General features: G+C 40.5%; 1 protein-coding gene across 1 annotated transcript in view; it reads right to left on the bottom strand.

Annotated features, from left to right (window-relative positions):
* Positions 1–7,601: 7,601 nt before the first annotated feature.
* LOC308091895 (polypeptide N-acetylgalactosaminyltransferase 18-like) overlaps positions 7,602–22,216 on the bottom strand; it is a gene marked incomplete at its 3' end in the record, with an annotated part of 163,321 nt that continues 148,706 nt past the window's right edge. The window contains exons 10-11 of the mRNA XM_080437641.1: positions 19,541–19,705; positions 7,602–7,748 (exon numbers count right to left, since the gene is read on the bottom strand). Coding sequence (XP_080293767.1) covers positions 7,602–7,748; positions 19,541–19,705 — 312 coding nt within the window. The remainder of the gene's footprint in view (positions 7,749–19,540; positions 19,706–22,216) is intronic.

The raw sequence follows: 22,216 nt of genomic DNA, 5'->3' as shown, positions 1-22,216 counted from the left end.
TAGGGTCCAGTAGGGCCATGACTGAAATTCAGGATGCTATGCTCTTAAAATGAAAACTGTATTCCAACAAGCTATTCAATCTGGCAAGAGATGTAGCTGTCTTGGGCAGCTAACAATGAGTTTAGTAGTAGACGACAACAACCAAAACAACATAAATAAATAAATATCCTTTCTTGTAGATGTATGCAGTTCTGATGATCTGATGAGAAGAGATAGTTGGAACACAGCATGATAGTTACCCAGTCAGCAAAAAAGACAACGAGAGGGCCTTCACTTCCTGGTGACATTTGATAAATATTCTGTCAACTCCACCACTCCCTGGTGAGAACGGACAGATCTTTTATCAACCCCAAACATCATCTAACCTTTCACTGACCTTCACTAACTGCTGAAAGTGTGGCCTGTCAGTCTGAGCACTAAATGGTTGAAAGAAATAGTTTCTTGCTGCTTCTAGACATGTATTGTACTCCAGCTTTTGTTTTCTGTGTGGAGAAAACATGTACAAAAAACAACCAGTAACACATTCAGCACAATGGCAACACAGAGAAAGAACTTCGTGATCCTGGTGGTATTTGACAATCTTTTAATTTCTCCCATCTTCCATCCCATGGTCAACATCTAGGGATGGCAGTGGCTCAGTAGCTGTCCCTGGCTCCTCCTGCCTTAGTGTTTAACTGTCCCTGAGCAAGACACTGAACTTCTAACTGCAGGTTGGAACCACACCAGGTATGGTTGCCTCCATCTTTGGTGTGTGAAATGTAACCACTGAATGTAAAGCGCTTTGGATAAAGGCAAAATAGAAATACAGACCATCCAGTTGCTTCTTCATCAGTGTCATGATGACTTTAATATGAACAGAGCTAATAGACTATATCAAATTTAACAGAAAATGGATAGTGGTGTGTGTGTGTGTGTGTGTGTGTGTGTGTGTGTGTGTGTGTGTGTGTGTGTGTGTGTGTGTGTGTGTGTGTGTGTGTGTGTGTGTGTGTGTGTGTGTGTGTGTGTGTGTGTGTGTGTGTGTGTGTGTGTAAGTGACACACACACACACACACACACACACACACACACACACACACACACACACACACACACACACACACACACACACACACACACACACACACACACACACACACACACACACACACACACACACACACACACACACACACACACACAACTATCTGGACCACCATGGTTTACAGTGCTCATCTTGTCTGCAGAAATGAAGCGTGGCAAGTAAGAGTCCATTTTAATTTGTGCCTGAGGACACTATGGTGAAGTTTCAATCTGTTGACTGTACTGATTACTAAAACTCTTTACTTAAGCATGTGTTACACGTAAAATTAGAATAAAACATTCACATAATGTGTCCCAGTAGTTTTATATGGCCTACAGGAATGTATCAACGAAAAGAGAAAATGAGTGAACTGCCTGCTCAAATGAGAGTTCAATGTCATTTCAGCCTGGACATAATTCTGATCATTTTCTTGCTGAGGCTAGATTTTGTCCAATTAGAAACAGGAGATTATGCCTTTCCTGCCAGGGGAGCTTTCATTTCCATGGCAAAATATTGCTGATCCAGCATTTTTCCCCTCTGATAATCAGATCCCAAAAGACCTCGAGTTCCTTCCCCTGCACCCCTAATCTGCCTGCCTTTTACCCTCTGCTCTTTCCTCTGCACCCCTTATCTTCTCTCTTCTTTTATTCCTGCCCTTCCTTCCCAACCCTTCTGCTTTTCTTGCTCGTCTCCTCCAAAATATGCCATTGCCTGTAACACCGCCCCCTGACTCCCCCTGACCCCTTTCTCAACCACATTCTACCCCTACTTTCTTCTTAATTATTTCCCCACCCTACCCTTCTCCCTGGCTGTCTCCTTTCCTTCATTACCTTCTCTGCTCTTCTGCTTGCATCAGACACTTGCAGTAAACCCCCCATCAATACAGAACTAATAGAGTCAAAATTCCACACAGGGCAACGCTTTTCAATGCTCATGATTGATGGCTGTGCTCAGCTCTAATACTGTATAGGCTATTATTACCCTTTGATTCCTGTGGTTACCCAGCAACCATGCAAACAAAGCGTTACCCGTCAATTAAGCGGCTGAGGTTACTCAGCAGAAGAGAGAGCCTACATGTACAAGCCACGGGGAAAGGGTCGGCAAAGCATCATTACAGCTCCTTTGAAAGTCCCAGAGTGACTCGCTACCCTTATTACTCAGGCATCATTAGCACTATATTGTGTTAATGTACTGTTGTGGTTGCTTGTGTTTATTATCCACATAGCGCATTAGATGTGCTGCATTACAATAACTTTGAGGTTATGAGAGTCAAAGTGACATGTTTATGAGGTGATCCTGGTTCAGCTGTAGTGTGCTACCAACGATGGAAACACTTCATGGTTTTCCTCCTACATCTGAAAGACTTTCTCTGTATTTTGGTCATTTCAAATGTATTGGATTCCAGAAGGGTCCGTTTTTGATACAGAGACACAATATAGTTTACCACTCCTACGCTGATTATATAAACTTGTATCTCACTTTCCCACGGTAGTCCTGTTAATACTTAAGTGTTAATTGCATTGCATGTCCAAAAACCTTCTACAGCTTAACTGAATTCTTTGTAGTAAGTGCTAAAGGTCAGAGGAGATCCATTCCCATTTGACTTCACTGTCTCTCATTTAACCACTTAAACCCTATATATTGTACGTAGTTGAATCCCCCAAGGGTCCATAAGGCCCTTCATCCTTTCCCTCTGCATAATAGCCTCTAGCCAGTCTACAAGCTCACAATGCATTGCAATGGGTGTGAGTTTGTAGAACTGCCGAATTTTCACTGAATGTTCACTCCAAAATAGGGACGATAAGGTTCATGTGGTTAAAAAACATCTCCAAAGTAAGAAGCTTCCTGTCTCCTTCTGGCACTGAAAAACTGGCACATGCACTTGAGTTGGATCGTTGAACAGCAATAAACAAGTGGAGCTGAGAACCAGTGCTGCCGATTTTTTACTGTAAATAACAGTAATGCCCTTTTTTGCTGGACTTTGCTGTTAGTAGGCTCCAGCTCATTCAAAAATGCTGCAGCAGCCAGAATGCTCACTGGGACAAGAATAACTGAACACATTATACCTATACTCAGATCACTTCAATCGTTCCCAAATACAATACAGAATTGATTTAAAAGTTCTACTTACTGTTTACAAGGCCCTAATGGTTTAGCTCCTGAATACGTATCTCTGACCTGCTATAAGCAATAAAACCAATCAAACCTCTCAGTCTCTGTGGGCATGTGTTGTGTTTCTGTATATGTACGTGTGAGTTGTTGCGGGGGTGGTGTAGGAGTTCATGCTAATGTAGAGATGGGTAGTGTTTATAAAAGCATTTCATAATGTGTGGGTGGATGGGGTCAGGGGTTATATTGTTGTATCTGTTTGAACATAATTTATTGCTGTATTTTTATGTGAAGCACATTGAGTTTACCTTGTGTGAAATGTGCTATAAATTACTTGACTTGATGATGCAAGGGAGTCTTCAACATTGGGACGATAATTGCAGAAAATTAAGTAAGGTTTCAGTGAAGTGTGTGTGTGTGTGTGTGTGTGTGGGGGGGGGTTCTCTTTATACGGGTATCTTAGCAGAAGGAAAGATTTGCAGAGTTAATTAAAGAGAGGGGAGGAAGTGAAAAGGGGGAATGAAGCAGGAAGAATAAATGGGAGGGAAAAGCTATAATAATGACAGTCAGACAGAGAGAGAGAGAGAGAGAGAGAGAGAGAGAGAGAGAGAGAGAGAGAGAGAGAGAGAGAGAGAGAGAGAGAGAGAGAGAGAGAAAGACAGAGAAAGAGAGAGAGAGAGTGGAGCCAACACTTCAGAGGTCTGACAGGACAGTCGGAAATGTTGCCCACAGAGTGCTCATTACTGGATTCTCTCAGATGTCTGTCATGACATTAACTGCACTCTATCTCAGACACACATTACATACCGTAGTCACAAATGGCAGGTGCAAGATTACACCTGCAACACCTGTTTATACAAGACTGGGACTGTGTCATGGAAATAACAAGCTCTTAATCCTGACTGAATGTTAATGAGAGTTTTATTAAACAGAAGGAAAGATAATACACAAATTCGTTCAAGGATGAACCAATCTGTATCAGAGCAAGAAAGTTAAGAGTATAATTTGACACAGCTCGTTTTTAAGCTCATTAGCCCCCTCCACCCATCCCCCAAAAGAGTGAAATCAACATTCCGTTAAGTCATCTGTTGATGCCTAGCAAAGAAAATGTTTAGACCAATAACAAGCTCTCTGCAGTACATGTTCAAAGGTAATAGCATTCTTGCTCGCTGAGGGCAAGACAGCGTCTATTAATATCGTCTTGATGACGTACATGGGCATACGCGAATGGAGTTCTATTATACACACTACCACTTATATTTGCGAGGGCCCACCAATCTATGATGCCGATGGTTCGAGTTGGCTAATCAGGTAAGCCAATGGCTTTCACTCCCCCGAAAAAACAGCAACACAGAGATTCGGTGCCTCCTACGCAGATTCGGTGCATCCTTCGCATACCCAGGCAGACAGATAAGAGATATTCGTGGTTTTTCAGTTCTCGGAAACCGCTGGCTCGACCGAATTGCCATTCGGATGGTGCCAGAGTTATGCCCGGGCAGATTAATTTCATTAATAGATATAGAATGTGAAAAGCGAATTTGGTTCAGTCCATCGCTATGCGAGATTAGCCCGGTCAGACAATTAGACTCACACACTACTAATATTTACATTGTGGCTCAGCCACAAAGTAAATATTGTAATCTGTAAACACAATAACTTTTTGGCAACAGTACTTCAGATTTTTTTTTCTTACCCCCAAAGACTAGAAAATGATTATGAATTTCTTTTTTTAAGATCTGGAGAGATGGGGAGACCCCTGTTAGTGAACAACAAACTCTATACAAATGATTACTATCGGAAGCTTTTAACAGAATATTAAATAAATTAAACTACTTTTGATTATCAGCAGAAAAGACAGATAGTCACACGATAAGGTTTGTCATCAACAGTTCTTTTTATTATTATTATTCCTTTTACTGTAAGGGCTTATAAATATTTTAAATTACGTTTAAATAAACTAATAAAACAGCTTAGACATCTTCATAACTCAATGTTAACAGTTTCTCATAAATTGAGATACTGTTGAGATTTCTGGATCAGAAAATCCATGCCACAAAAAAAGAAAACACAAATTAAACAGAGTGTTTGGTAATAAATGCTACACAGTAGCTAAATGCAAGCTATACAATTCCAGTGCTCCAGGTGTTACTTCAAGACCTAATTTATACTCATACATACTAGTGGATTGGTGAAAATAACAAATCCACTAGCTCACCGTTTGAGATTGTAGCTCTGCTATTTTCTGCATGCGACAGCGTCGTATGGCGAAGTATAAATCAGGCTTTAGTGTGTGATGTCCTTGCGGAACCTCTCTGCATGGAGAATGAGTTGTAGCAGGAAAAGGAAAAGCGAGTATGTGATAATAGGATTAATTATGAGTTGGCTTCCTGTTTTTCCATTGAATTATTAATATAGCCGATAAAAGACTGGAGTTTGATTAAACAAAGTGTGGATGGGTAGAGCACCATTTATACTTTGTCGTACAATGGTATCGTGCACCGAAAATAGCCGACCTACAAACTCACAACGCATCGCGCATGTGATGCATTGAGAGCTTGTAGGCCAGCTATTTTCAGCACGTGGCGCCATCATACAACGCAGCATAAACTAGGCATTGGACTTAGTTTAAAAAAGTTTCTGGTAACCTTTGAAGCACTGTAAATGTAGAATCAATCATTTACCAATAGTGTGCACTATATGCAAGTCTCAAATCAGCAAAACCTACACACAGACATTCCAATCTCACAACCAAATACCCATTCAGTCCCATATTCTTTCATAGGACATTAAAAGTCTTTGGGTCACAGATTCGACATGGGATGCACACAGTGGATTAATCAACCAGGATCAGAGGAGATGTTCCACCCCTCTGTAAGGACACATTTTAGTAAGCACTGCGCTGGTTAGTTACAGCCTTTTGAAGGAAAGAAATGTCAGTTTATGTGCCAACAATCAATCCCCCCATGTAAATTTTGTGCAAATTTCCCACTGGATCCACATTATTTAAAGACTGTCTCAGTGAATCTTCCTCAGTAAATACAGGTTGTTTTTGGGAAGAAACCTCTTGGAAACATTTGATAGAATAAAACAGAGCAGAATACGATAATTATAGACAATTTTGTTCATTGCACGTGCACGCACGTGCACGCACACACACACACGCACACGCACACACACACACACACACACACACACACACACACACACACACACACACACACACACACACACACACACACACACACAGTGCTGTGCCAGTGTATTTACTGACATTTATAGCTTAAGGACACAAACAGTTTGTGTTTTCCCACTGAAATGAATAAAAGTACACTTAGTACAAAGTATACTTTGCACAGTACAGTATGTCTCCCTCTGCAAATGTAATGTAATAAATTGTTCTGTACATCTTCGCTTAAACCGGGACTCCAGAATAGCTCCTCCTCCTGTATTTACATCACTGTTTCTCAAAGTCTGGGCCTGGGGCCCACCAGGGTTCCAAATGTACACTTACGGGTCTGTAACTCTGACAGGGTTCAAATGGAACCATGTTTTATCTTCGGGATAAAACATGGTTTACATTGTACAAGTCAATGTTATTAACTCTGAGGGCCCTATTCAGCATGTCTTAAGTACCAGGTCTTATGACTTAACTTGGCCAATGCTGTTTGGCTGTTTTGAGTGGCCAAACAGCATTGGCCACACCTCAAGGTCTTAAGTTAAGGCATAAGACCTGGTACTTAAGACACGCAAAATAGGGCCAGAGAGTGTGCAAATAGAACAAAATGGACCCGTAAGCATCCATTTGGTTCCATTTGTACCCTCTCAGAGTTACAGACCTGTAAGGGTCCATTTGGAGCCTCTGGTGGTCCCCGGACCCGACGTTGAGAACCAGTGGTTTACATGACGTTGTGACAGAATGCTATATTTCTCATATTTAGACCCCTGGTGGAAAAGCATTAAGAACTCTGATGTGAGTAATTTCCCCTTCCGTGAGCCTATACTCTCAGGTCATTGTGATAAAAGGGTTGTTAGGTTACTGATGGTCCATTTCTGATGGAGGCAGACTCCTTCCCCGTGTGGTTCCCCATTAAAGATATAATCTCGCATAAATTCTCGTTTGTCAGCTACGGACACCTAGTTAACACTAGCTGTCAGCATGTAGATGGCAATGGCCCATTTCCCACTAGAGCAATCAAATCCCTATTAGTCATTGTTCTTTTCCTAATGCTCATCTCTGGTCATTGTCAATATTCAATATGAATGCTGTGTGGCGGCGTCTGCCTCGCAAGTCCTGCAGCATGCTTGTCATCGTCGGTCTTTGACCCAGATGGGATTTCCTTTTCAGTCCAGCAGCGTGCTTCCTCATTTGAACTCACTTCGACAGACAAACGAACAAACAGAATATGCTGTGCTTCAGCTGACCACAGTGCAATCACTGTGGCAGGACAGTCAGTATGTTGGTGATGGTCCATTTCTGACCAGAGCAGTCCTGAATGGCTAAATGGAAGCTAAACTCTGACTGGCCGGTCTTTACCAGCTCCAGACAATTCTGAGAGTCACTGTTCAGGATGGAGCCTCCCTGAGAGAGAGAGAGAGAGAGAGAGAGAGAGAGAGAGAGAGAGAGAGAGAGAGAGAGAGAGAGAGAGAGAGAGAGAGAGAGAGAGAAACAAAAACAAACATTTATGAATAAGATTGCACTGGCTCTGTGTATTATGTGTATGTAGGTACGTACGTACATAGGATGCGTGCTGGCGTGCGTGTGTGTGTGTGCAATGCATGTTATCTACCCATATTTATATTTATTACCCATATATATGACCAGAAATCAATTTGTGTTCACTTTACATCATTATCAAGCCCAGTAAGAGACGTAGAAAGATGTAAGATAAAGGAGGCCAATGTGCCAGTGTTTCTAAAGAGCATTTTTATAATAATTATTAAGAGAATCCAACTCATCACGTTTGTTATTACTTGTGTAACAAATGATGATAGTACGTACAAAATGCTATGTCTGGTTTTGCAATTTGATACATTGGCAGAATCAGCTTTGTTTGCCATTGATTGTGTGCTAAAAGAGTGACTTTGAGACCTGTTTCACTGTGCGGTGTCGGAAGGGGAGATTATTTCGGATGATGGAGCAACTATTGAAGATATCGCTTCTGTTGAGTATTTAGAAGCTCAATTGAGTAACTATTGAAGATTTCGGACTTCATGTGACCAACCTGTAACATCAGTCATCTATAAATATCTATGATGTACTGTACGTTTAAGTTGGGCAAGGTTTTAGCGTTCATATAGCCATTATACGTTTAAAACATACAGTATGTGGTCAAAACAATAGTGGAGGTATGTCTGTGTCCTACTAGCAGTGTGGTTTGGTGGTTTGGTTTGGTGCTGATCGGTCCAGCAGTTTGCAAGATTAGCACCAGACAAACACACAGACCCTCTCATAGACGGCTAGCCTCTTGCAGCTCACCATGCCATAAAAATACGCAGATACAGTAAGTGGGACATTGAACAGCTTGGGAGTTCTCCTTGAGGCTTACAATCCTTTCAAAAGATATTGATTTGCACAGCCTTTGTTTGTGTATCTGCACAGCTGCCATGGCATATTGGAGCTTGCCAAGATCTTGACTTGTTCTTGAACTGATATAATATAGTGCCAAAAAAAACATGCACAATGCCATGGTCACTTAAGCACGAAGAAGAGTCTCTTTTATCAGAATTAGACAAAAGTGCTGCTGGTTTTGATGAAAAAAGCACCATCATTGAACTGCCACACAATCAGAGAAGGCAACATAAGTTATTTCCATAATTATGGATGTACAAACTGTGTGCGAATTGAAACAAATATTGATGTTCTTTTTAAGGTATTCATTTGAGACCAGATCTCTTTTGTTAGCAAAAATTACCAAAGTATAAGACAAACATACAAGACACAAAAACACAAGAAAATACAGTGAAAGTTAAATGATTGGGATTAGGGGTGAAATTAGAGGATAGATAGGGTGGTTACTGGGGAGAGAAGGTCATGTTAATGAAAATAAATAAATTATAACACTATTTAGTATAACATCGACATTCTCCAATCTCATTCTTTAGCATGCATGCCTATAACTCGCTCTTTCAAATCAAATAAGGTAATGAAAGCCTGCAGTTGCAGAGTTTAAAAAAAATATTCCTTCTAGGAAGAGGGAGCAGAGAAAATAAAGGCCCTTTTCCCAAATTCAGAGTGGGTTCTGGGTAGCCACTGAAGTATTGTCCTTTGATCATAAGCTGTAAGATGGTATTGATGTAATAGTGGCGTTACAAACCAATGTGAAAAAGGGAGCTGAAGTGATTACTTTTAAATGAAGACAATTAAACAGCCTACGGTCAGTCAGGGACAGCCAGTTGATCTAAGCATACATATTGCAATGATGGGTAAGTTAGTTTGCAACAACACGTCACAGAATGTCATCTGTCAAGGTGATCATTGGCGGCTGCTGCTGTACACAGTATAGGCTGAATACATATCCATCGATCACAATGATCTTTCCTGTATTCTCTGCTTATGAAGAATCAATTGGGTTTCTCTGTGTGTACAACCTCCTGACTGACTTCCAGCAAATATTATACTTAAAAGTTTGTACTTTACCCCTTGCCCTCCAAAGAGTACAGCTCAGACTGAGAGTACAGAAGCTGAGTTGGGGCACGCACGCACGCACGCACGCACGCACGCACGCACGCACGCACGCACGCACGCACGCACGCACGCACACACACACACACACACACACACACACACACACACACACACACACACACACACACACACACACACACACACACACACACACACACACACACACACACACACACACACACACACACACACACACACACACACACACCTGGAATGGCTCCAACACCTTGTCCTCACTGCAGCAGTGTGCCTGCCTGTCATTCTGCAGAGCGCAGTGTTAGATCGCACTATTGATCTCCTGCTATTAAGGCGGGAACATCAGTTAATCAGTCGGTCAGCCAGTTAGGCAGCAAGCCACCAGGCAGTCAAGTTGGCCAGCAAGTCAGCCAGTCTATCAGATGCTCAGTAATGCAGCCATTCAACTCAAAGAATGTGTTAAATAAAAACCCTGTGTAAGGGTTATCGGACAAGTGCAAAAAAATATCAAGCATTGTGTGTTAAAGGTGCAGTACGTGATTTTTTTGTTTGTTTGTTAAACACTGAGTGCCAAGGACGTAGATCTACGTCCTTTCAGATCTAACCGCTGAGTGCCATAAACCTAGATCTACGTCAATTCCAATTCTTTTTTTGGGGAAAATTCCACAAGAGGGCGCTCTAAAGCAACGAAGGACTGGACGGATGTGACGTCATCCCAAAAAACGTCACTTCTGTCCATTCCTATATTAGGATTTGTAGAAAAACACTTCTACACTCGGATTCTTATATTTTTGTGGTGAAAATTAGCCATTTTCAACTGGCGATAGCAACAAAATGGCCGATTGCGGTAAAAAAGTTTTTGTTCCAGTGGATAGACGAGACCCTCCCCCGCCCACCGGACACTTTTTGTTTACATCCACGTGCACGTCGTGGCTTCTGCGGCTCTCCAAAGATCGTCAAAACATGGTAGAAAAATGCATAGTACCTAGCACTCAATGTGTTAAAACAAGAACGAAATGACAAGTCATATTCTACCAGGTGCTCTGTGGGTGTGTGTGTGTGTGTGTGTGTGTGTGTGTGTGTGTGTGTGTGTGTGTGTGTGTGTGTGTGTGTGTGTGTGTTTGTTTTCATAGACCTGATTGCTTGTTTTTCGGATTGCTTGTTTTTCTCGCCAAACCTGGCAACATTGAATATGCGACGCTAATGTTTTTTATATAAGTGGTGGCAAAATATTTAGACACCACACGGGTCTTCCCAACAATAGCGAAGATTATTACAGGTGAACATGGCCAAATAATAACTTAATAGCCAAACTAGGTCTAATGAAGCACGCTAGCATTTAGGCTAACTCTGTTGCCTGAGGCCAGCACTGTCTGCAACTGTTGCAGTGTTGAAGGAGGGGAGCGGAGGGCGGTTACTGCGGAAGACGGGCCGTCTCCGCATTGGCTTAAAGGACAGGCAAAACGGGGAAGTGTCCCCATTGGCTTTAAAGGAGTGAAGGACAGCCAGGATAGCCAATGATTGAAAACATGTCGAACATGATGCAAATTCTTAGGATGACGATTTTTAGGATGACGATTAGGTCTGACTGTTTGTAGACTCAGGCGCTCTTCGAGCACCTAGTAATAAGTGTTAAATAGCTGTATATTCTGAGTCTAATCTTAGCTATAGAGGGTTTGTTCAGTAAGAGGGGTCTCCCCGTTTCTCCAGCTCTTTAGTTAACAGAAAATACATTTTCAGGTTGGGATACCAATTTTATCCAATCAGGTGAGAGAACTCATATAGGATACAGGATAACAACGAATTTGAAGTGATGACACAAAGAAATGAGAAGACAAAATTGGAACCGTATGGAACACTAAGCTGATAAATGGATACTCTCTCCTGATTGGTTGAAATTAGCAACCCACCTGTTAATGGTATTACAGTTTATTAAAGAGCTAAAGAGACCCATGTTACGGAACAAACACTCTCTAGCAATGATTACTGAATAAAGCTTTAACCTTTAAAAAACTGTTTTCACCAAAATATATCACTTACCTTACCTAAGGTATTGGTGTGGACATTTTAAGAATGTGCTCTTCAAACAGACAAATGCACAGTTTAATGCACAGTTTATATAAAGAGTTTTCTGCGCAATTTGTATATTGCCCTTCAATACAACTGAGTAAAAGTCCACCAGGCAATGTGATGGGTAAATTTAAGGTTTATGAGGCTAGGAGGCTAAGAGCTGGAATATGCTATCTTAGAATAAAACAAGTTGGCCCATAACAAGCATGAAAAATGACACTGTCAAAAAGACCTCGCCAGTGAGCTTAAATCAGCTCTGATGCTTCATAAATAAGGGTGTAACATTGATAACCTTTGTAGAAGCACCAGTGTGCTGCAGCTATCTTGCATTGATAGTGAGGGAGTTCTTCACCACTTAAACCCTAGCCTCGTTCCCGGCCTTTCCTAGTCTTGGAGAAGAAAAGGCCTGGTATGACCCAATGCAGAGCATGTCAAATAGGGCGGGACGTCCGTCGCATGTACTTCCCCGGGGAAATGTCTTTTTCGTTTCACGTGCGGTGAATGTACACAGTTCTGTAAAGCCTCAACGTAACTTCCTTGGGCGGTACTTCTGCCAAATTCAAGTACTTCGGTTTAGACACTCAACAGGCTAGGCCTCACCCAGCGTGCTTAAACCCTTTATATTTCATTGCAATACAATCGTTTTTTTTTTGGGGGGGGGGGGGCTTTTCATGCCTTTTTTTAGCGGTGCCAGCCGCTCTACATTTGACCGTGTGTGTTTGCGTGTCCGTCCGAGCACGGCCTCAACAGCTGCAGCTGATTACAACACAAAGATGCAACCAGTTACACTAATCAACACAAACGTGCAACACATGCGCTGCTTAAAGACATGCACACTCACACACACACACACACACACTCGCACACACACACACTAAAACGACCAATCTACAATGTGAGTAAAAAATATTAAAAGTAAATAAAGTGAGTACAAATATTTAAAAGTAAATACCTTGAGTAAAAATACTTAAGAGTACTTAAATTGAGTAAAAATACTTAAAAGTACTCAAAATGAGTAAAAATACTTAAAAGTTGATTAAAAAAGAGTACAAATACTGAAAAGTTGATAAAAAGAGTAAAAATACTTAAAGTTGTAAAAATTAGTAAAAAATACTTAAAGTAAATAAAGTGATTAAAAATACTTTAAAGTAAATAAATTGAGTAACAATACTTAAGAGTACTTAAATTGAGTAAAAATACTCAATAGTACTTCAAATGAGTAAAAATACTTTAAGGTTGTTAAAATGAGTAAAAATACTTAAACATAGTTAAAATGAGTAAAAATACTTAAAAGTTGATAAAAAGAGTACAAATACTCTTTTAGTACCGGCTCAATACAAGCACCCACACATCAAATAGAGTAGTACCGTCTGAATGCCAGCGCCCACTCATCAAACAGAGTAGGCACCTCTTACTCACACTGGGTGTGATTTTTTTAGAGAGAGGGATAGGGAAAGTAGGCTGACAGGAAATAGGGGGAGAGATGGGCATTTTCTCAGTCTTGGTTTGCAAACTGCATCCCCCCCCCCCCCCCCCGACTGTATAATGACACTGCTAACTAATTAAAATGCTTGAGGAGGCTGGACAAACTGGCCTATTAACAAATACTGCAAGTGGTGTTGGTAATGTGCTTTGGATTTGCAGTAGTGTAGCGAGCTGCAGGGACTATAATGACTGTAGTCTGTGGTGCCGTGCCCCACAATTGTTACAGGAGTAGATGAACTCTTTTTATTGGTCTACTGTATGAGACGTGATGTCCATAAAGCTACACATAAATACAGACCAACAAAGAAAGAAGCAATGTCAGAAAAGATAAATGCTGCCTGCACACAATAGATGTTTGAGAGGCAACAGTTTCCATTTAACTGTTGCACACCTACTCTTTCCCCCTTCCCATTCTCTTCCTCCATACTTCTGTCTTTCACTCTCTCCCTATATGGGCTGCTACTCCCTCAGGGTGGTCATGCTCGGTTCAATATTGTAAAAGTCGTCAATAATTCATAAATACCGACTTCCCACTTCACATGAAGTACTCGCTCTCTTTCATCATCTGCAACTCTTTCTTCTTTTCTGACACCTTCCTCTCTGATGTTCTCAGTGGTGGGACTAAGTACATTTACTCAAGTACTGTACTTAACAAGGTATATTTACTTTACTTGAGCCTTTCCATTTTATTCATAGTGTACTTCTACTCTACTACATCTCAGAGACAAATATTTAACTTTTTACTCCACTACAGTTACTTGAAAACTTTACTTACAAGTTATTAGGTAGATTGGATTATTATTATGAAACATATATTAACAAATTATGTTAATTGTGCTATTTCTATTAAAAAGAAAACCCGGACTGGATCCGCGGATCCGGATCTTCAAATAGTAAAATCAGCAGGAAGTTGACATTTTTATTAAAAAAATAAACAGTACTGGGTTTGGTGTTGTTCTATATTGTCTGAATCAGCTTTGTTTGCGTTCGTTTACGTGCTGCAAGAGTGACTTTGAGAGCTGTTTCAACGTACAATGTAAGTCAATGAGGAGCATATTTTGAATGATCAATTTCTAATCAATTGAGCAATTATTTTTGATTTCTTGTCCACCTTTGGAGTTACATCATGGGAAGTTAACTACACAACCAAAACCTCTACCAAAGTGGTCTTGCCCTTTAAGTAAAAAGTCGGAGTACTTCTTCCAGGTACCAGTACTGGTTGTTTTCTAACTGGATCTGTGTCTTCAAACAGCTGTGTGTCAGATCCTCAAGCTGGAGTGTTTAGCGTCTCCCAAGAGTAATATTGCTGTTTCCAGACATCAAACATCTCACACACACACACACACACACACACACACACACACACACACACACACACACACACACACACACACACACACACACACACACACACACACACACACACACACACACACACACACACGCGCGCACTTGAGCACATGCACGCGCACAGGTGGGTGTGCATGCACACACTGCACTATTTAGTACAGTCCCTCCCTTTGAAAGTAAAAGACAAATACAGTATGTAGTACAAACATCTTCAGCCACGCCCATCACTGTGGTCTGATTTTCAAATGCGTTTGTACAGGGCCATGTCTGAAGTGAACCTGTTTTATTAACTCCTATAGTTGTATTAGCCCCTAAAGTTTAACCCCTATTATTTTATTAGCCACTAAACCTTTAGTGCCCAATTCACAACAAAGGGCAAGATTTCAAGGCACACCTGTATTCATATCCATGCAAAATAGAATTTATAACGTTTTATATCACTCTGTAAATGTGTATTTGTATTTACTAATGCCAAATAAAAGTTGACAAACAACTATATTACTTGCAAAATCACATAAAAGTGGCATCAAACTCCATTTGAACAAGAAACAAAAGGTCACAAATTTAAAAATGAGGTAATGAAAAGAGACACACAGCTAGAGAGAAGGCAATTTGGTTCTTAACAGTAGTCAACGCAACCAATAACACATCATTAAAAAAAAACTATATATATACAGTAGATGTCATCATGATAACGTTTCAATGAGCTATGAAAGAGTCCATGAGTCCTTTGTTAACCACTTAAAGGGGAATACCACTCATTTTCAACATTGAACTATGTCTTTAACACACCTTAGAGCTGTTGTGTGGAAATAAGACAAAAGTCCCCCCCTTCTCAATCAATTATGTCTCGAACTGGATAATTGATTGAGGTCATGTGATCAGTGACATACGCAAGGTGTACTTTTGGCTGAGGGGGCGGAGCCAAAAGTACACCTTGCGTAAGTTAGTGTCAATGGTACGCGCTAAAACCTGTTTTAAGCAAGACAGTGGCGGTATGCTGCCACATAAGTAAGTAGTAAAAAAAACTAGTCAAGTACTGTACTTAAGTACAATTTTGAGATACTTTTCCTTTACTGGAGTATTTCCAATTTTCTAAACTTTTGATATTGCACTTTTACTCCACTTTTATCCAAAATTATTTGAAACGTTGGTCATTAGTTACTTTGTAGATTTGGATTATTATTACAAAACATAAATTAACCACTTCAGCCCTATTTAAACTTTGTCTATTTGAAAATATGTCTAAAATACATTTTTGACATACTTGGTACTTTTAAGTATATTTTGATGCCAATACTTCTGTAACTTTTTATTAACAGACTTTTACCAAATTGCTGTATACTTGAGTACTTTTTCCACCACTGCATAAGTTAACATCCACTTTCCATTGTGGTCCAGAACATTCAGCCCTATAGCTTTAGAGCAGTGACATTAATGTTTATCAGCGCTACAACTGATAGGTTCATAAGTTCAACACAGCAGCAAAAACGGCACAACCAGCTCCAACGGACTAAAACAGTGGACCTAATTGAAAGGGACAACCCACCACAGGAACACTGTTTTTTATTGAATTTTATTTACACCAGGTTGAAAGCGGTTAAAGGTAGGGTAAGTGATATTTTTGGGTTAAAACAAAAAGTATTTTGTTAAAAGGTTAAAGCACTATATTCTGATAGTAATCATTGCTATAGAGTGTTTGTTCAGTAACAGGAGTCTCCCCGTCTCTCCAGCTCTTTAATAAACAGAAAATACATTTTCTGGTAGGTGTCAAAATCTCAGCCAATCAGGAGAAAGTACCCATTTTTAAGCTTAATTTTTATAGTGTTCCAGTTCTAATTTTGCATGCTCATTTCTTATTGTCATCACTTCCAATTTCACTTGTTTAATCTATATCCTGATTGAGTTCTCTGTCCTGATTGGATAAAATTGGAAATGAAACTGAAACTGAAACGAAATGCATTTTCTGTTTTATAAAGAGCTGGAGAGACATGGAGACTCCTTATATGGACAGGACACTATAGTAACGAGCACTATCAGAACATAGACCCATTTTGCAATTATTTGAATAATTGCAAATCACTTACCCTACCTTTAAGTAAATCCTTTCTTTCACCCCAATACTTCCTTCTATTAATTCCTTATGCATATTTTAAATGTCATCTGCTCAAGTAAGTGGATGGGAGGTGACTTCTCATTTTGGAGCGCCATGGGGCTATGCATAATATATCTCAGTTTTCTAACTTCTGACAGGGACACTGAAATAAGATGGAAGAGCATTTTTTGAATCTGATCAAAGCTAATTAGAGAGATGTATTGTGAGTGTACCCAGTGGCCACAAAGGCTATAGAGGAGACTGAGGGTCACAGGAGAGAGAGCTATTGTTCTCTGAGGTACAGATGGAAGAGGAGAGAGAGAGAGAGAGAGAGAGCGAGAGAGAGAGAGAGAGAGAGAGAGAGAGAGAGAGAGAGAGAGAGAGAGCTACATGCACTCAAGCACACTCATACACACAAATACACATCCAGGAGAGCTGCCAAGGGCGTACAATCTGCCTTATTCATACTAATTATCCTGCTTCATCTACAGTACTTATCTTGGCTTCTTTGGTGCAAAATGTCATAGCTGAAGTAAAAATAATACAGACGGTTGTTAAAAGTCAGAGGCTGTGGACATGTTGAATGCTCATTAGCCAGCAGAATGGGATGGGAACTTATAAAAATCCTATTGCATAAATAAACTTGGTATAGTGAAATACTAATCCACACCCTAACAATTTGAGATGAGGTGCCGTCTAGAGTCAGAATTTAAATGGAGATGTTCAGCTATCTATTTAAATGAAAGCAGGGCTCTTTAGCACTTGAACAGTCCAAAAAGCACCAGGCAAATTACTGCCACATACAGAGTATGCAAGTACCAGTTGGAGGTGCAGGTGTAGGAAGAATAAAGCCCTGGGATAGGCTGTTCCAGAGTATAAAATTCAAAGGATGTAGGTTTTTTTTCTTCTTTTTTTTCCCCGTGGGAGATTGCACAAGGGAACTCTAGATATCAATACACATGTACAGTGTGACCCACTTTTCACATGTGCTGTGCTCTAAGATCACATGTGCTGTGCCCTAAGATCACATGTGCTGTGCCCTAATATCACATGTTGCTGCGCCCCCAAGTTGAGTTTGTGTCCCAGATGAATAACGGTCTATGTGAGTCTCTGGTGCTTGTCGGGTGTGCTTCTGCATGTAGGGTATGAGATCAACAATTACCGTGTTCCCCCCCACCCTGACACGGCCGAGGTAGATGGCCACCAACTCTAGAGCCTGCGTCTGCCCGGCGTTTCTTACAGTTAAGGGGGGAGTTGTTTGCTCAGGGTGGGACTATTGGTTGACAATCTGCCATAGTAGGCTCCAGATCTGCCATCTTTGCTGTAGTTCAGTCAATGCTGCAATTCCCTCTCTCCATTGGGAGAGGGAGACAACGGCAATAAAACAATTGTAGATTCCATATTCAGTTTACAAATTTGACACATTTAACTTAAACTAGTTTTTTTCATTGTGAAAATCTTTTTTCACAATGAAACGGTGAGATGACAGGTGAAAGAATGGCAACAAAGGTGATCAAAAGAGTAAACCAGAGAACCAGATTTATGGGCAGAGTTTCCTCTTTTGTCAACAAGAATGCCCTCAGGACCCTTTCAGGGGCCCTGATACAGCCCCTCTTTGACTATGCTTGCACCTAATGGTACTCCAACACCTCAATGTCACTGAAGACAAAGCTTCAAACCTCCCAAAACAAACTCATTTTGCCAGTCTAGGCTGGCTCAGGGTAGAAGACAGGGTGTTAAACAACAAAAAATGGGATTGGTCTTCAAAATTGTAAATGCAAATTTGCCCGAAATGCCTCCAATACCCGCATATCTGACTAAATACCTCCAAAAAGTTAGCGACACCCACAGTCACAAAACTAGAGGGAGCGCTAACAACAATCTGGTACCACCCACCCATAAAACAAACATGGGGCAAATTCTCCTTCTACAGCACTGCCACCCAGGTTTGGAATAGTCTAACACCTATATGTACTCCCCCATTGCTGTACATATAGTGTTATTATTGCTTTGACCCCTCCTTTTTTTTGCTTTTGTTTTTGTTTGTACATATAGTGATATTCTTTTTTTTCTGTATTTTTTTTTGTGACGATATTTGAACTGTTGGTGCCACTATATATGACTATGAATTGAATACCAATGGAATCAAGACCGCAAGGACTTTTTTTTAACACACCTTTAAGACAAAGTATTTTAAATGTAACTGTGCTGTTTCAGTAAATCAATGAATATTATTTTATGAAGCTTTGCAGGAAAATGTAATTATGTAATTATTTCTACAAACAAAATATGAATTGAAACAAAATGACTTATTTTGGAATTACATCTGTATTAGAAAGGTTACATTATAGCTGGTTTGTGCATTATAGCTGGTTTGTGCATGCTTTCCCTAGAATCTCTATTTGTGTCAGACTCAGGTCTAGTTGGATTGGGCCTATAGACCGGTTAGGGTCCGGGTACCTTTCGGCCCGGGACTCTGTTTAAAAATAAAAACATTTATGCATATCAGGTTTGGGTAACTAAGCCATCGCTCCATTTGGGAACAGGTCCAACTATTTGGGGCATTTGTACCCTCTCAGAGTTATGGGGGTCCTTGAAATTAAAAAAGTTTGAGAACCACAGCTCTAATGTTTAGCGCTAATAATTTACCTGTGCAATTTATCTACTGTATATGAGTGATATTCATAGGTGCATTTCCTGTATGCATTACCTGAGTGAAAGTCCAGGTGAGTTTCATGTGCTTGTTAGCCGCATAGCTGCACTCCAGCAGCCTGGGTCGGCTGTTTACATCCACCAGACACTTATTGTCATCATCATCAATGGTTGGACTCAGCACTCCCAGATGGAGCTGCTGGGAGCTGGTGAAGTAGACATTCTGCACAGAGAAACAACACAGAGTGAGTACAGTATGAAAGCCCTGCTACACTTAGTTGCATGAAACCGGTGTCCTGAAACAAAAACAGCCAACCTACAATTTAGGCGTTTAGCAGACGCTCTTATCCAGAGCGAAAAAAAAGTAAATAAAAGTGTGATCTGCAAGCTCACAACACGTTGCACTGTGACATGCTGTTTGCTTGTAAATCTGCTATTTTTGGTGCACAACACCAACGCACAAATGAGTACAACTCACCCTTTAATGTAGATATTAGATATTATTTGTTTTCTCTCATTTGCTTATTTTTGTTGAGCGTTTCACCCTCTTTTTTAATTACATTGTAAGTTATTTTGTGACCGAGTTCTAATTTTCTCTTATTTTGAGAGTATATCGTTTTATGCCTCAGCTGCAGAATTTGCCATAATTCTGCATTCTAGGCTTTATCTCTCGGATGAAATAAATAGGGACCGGAATCTGCATCTGAATATTAAAAAGGAAACCAGGAGGGAAGAGGAAGGGAAGTGGATGATGCCGAGCAAGAGATGAAGGAAGATGGAGAGATGGTTTAGGAGAAACAAACCGTGGCAAATTACAAGATGAAGACATTTTAATACTTGGACTTCCCTTTCTCTGCCTGGGGAAGTGCTGCTACAGCTATAAGTCGGAAACCTGACTGCAAACTGTTTTTAATGTCATTCTCACTTATTCAAGCTATTTTCTTTCCATTTTCAATTTGCTGGCTCCACTTAATCTTCAGAATGTCAGCCAAAGTCTCATTTATAAAATCTTTGCCATGCTCATTTATAATGTTAGGGCGCGCTCCCACCAAGAGTTGGCTGGCCGCTGTTAAACGCAGGTTGTGCGCGGCCACAGTTTTTTGCAGCCAGCGGATTCTAAAAAAACGCTGTGACGCACCTGTCACTCACATTCAAGACCGTCCCCGTAGCCCGCACCGCCTGCTGCCTTGAGCCATAGATATGCCTTGAGCACCATGTTGCTTCCTGAGTCTTGAGACGGTCCGCCTTCGACTCACCCGATTGGACAGAGGGAGAAAATCGGCTCCTGCCTCCAGCAGTTTTATGCTTAGTCGCGGAGAGCAGATAAACGCAAGGTCTGCGCGACAAGCGGAAAAATCTGCTCTTGCGTGAATCCACGCATTTACATTGACAATGCATTGGCAGATTCTGCCCCAGAGGTAAAATAAAAGTGCGGTGGGAGCGCGCCCTTAAACCACATTTCATATTCCAAATAACAAAGTGATATGGGTGATAAAAGTATGTAGGGAATATTTCCAGATAAATAATATTCTTGCACAATGATAATTTGGTCTTGAGACAAGGTGTGAAAATTGTAGAATAAAGCTCATCACAATAACTACAAAAGTCCATTCTGGAAGAGAAAGTAGCTTACCTGCCTTAACTGCTTAACTGCCACTGACAGTTCTAAAATTAAGTTGTCCATATTTTTACTCCTTTTGAATTCCTGATCATTTTATTATTGGGGCTGAATAAGTATATTATAAACCAGGGGTCGGCAACCTTTTTGACATGAAGTGCCATGTTTTTGTTTTCTTGATAGTCAGTGTGCCAAATCAACACTAAGTTTAATTATGACATCACACCAAAATATATTTCCAACATATTTTGATCAATAGAGCAATAACCCAAACTAGCTCCCAGACTCCCACCCCAGATAGAGTTCGAAACTTCGAATGAATGTAGAATTATGTGCAGGATATAATTTGCATTACAGATGTGAGGGGATTTAATTTACTACATTTTTGGACTACATTGTATTCTAAAATAAAAATCCTCTCTCACACTTATGTCAGTGTGCCAGTGATCACCCTCCCCTGTGCCAATGTTGGCACCCGTTCCTAAGGTTGCCTACTCCTGTTATAAACTAAGAGTCAGCCACATTGGCAGTTCATCTGGAGTCTATAAGATATTCAGCATGGAAATGTGTTACAAATAACATCCAAAAACAGAAGTGCTAAAAGAATAGGTAGGTAGGTACTGTAGGTAGTTAGGTATGTAGGTGCTTTATTCATCACCGAGGGGAAATTAAGGTGTTACAGCAGTTCTCATAGAGACATCAATAAAACACATTATATATATAATTATAAAAAATCACACCCTGTGTGAAGTGGGCGGTGTCTTGCTAGCTAATCACAATACTGAATGGAGTCGATCAATCATGTACAAAGGATAAATACATTTATTGAAACACTCTTTATGATGGACAAAACCATAACTTGAAAAAAACCAAATTTTGGTTTTTTTCAAGTTATGGTTGCTTATATAGGGCTATGCACATGTGTCATGTGACACTGGCCAATCACAGTCCTGAATAGGCTGTGATTGGCCAATCACAGCGCAGGATAATTCTACTAATTTCCTGGGCCCAGATCACAGTGCAGGAAAATGTACATTTTTCCAAATCTCACTTAAAAAATCACACCCAGTGTGAAGTGGGCGGTGTGGTCACAGTGGTCATCACAGTGATGGAAGT

The sequence above is a fragment of the Gymnoscopelus braueri genome (genome assembly GCF_963280865.1).
Source record: "Gymnoscopelus braueri genome assembly, chromosome: 9".
Taxonomy (NCBI): Eukaryota; Metazoa; Chordata; class Actinopteri; order Myctophiformes; family Myctophidae; genus Gymnoscopelus; species Gymnoscopelus braueri.
The sequence above is the reverse complement of the archived record's forward strand: the minus strand, read 5'-3'. Positions and strand labels throughout refer to the sequence as shown.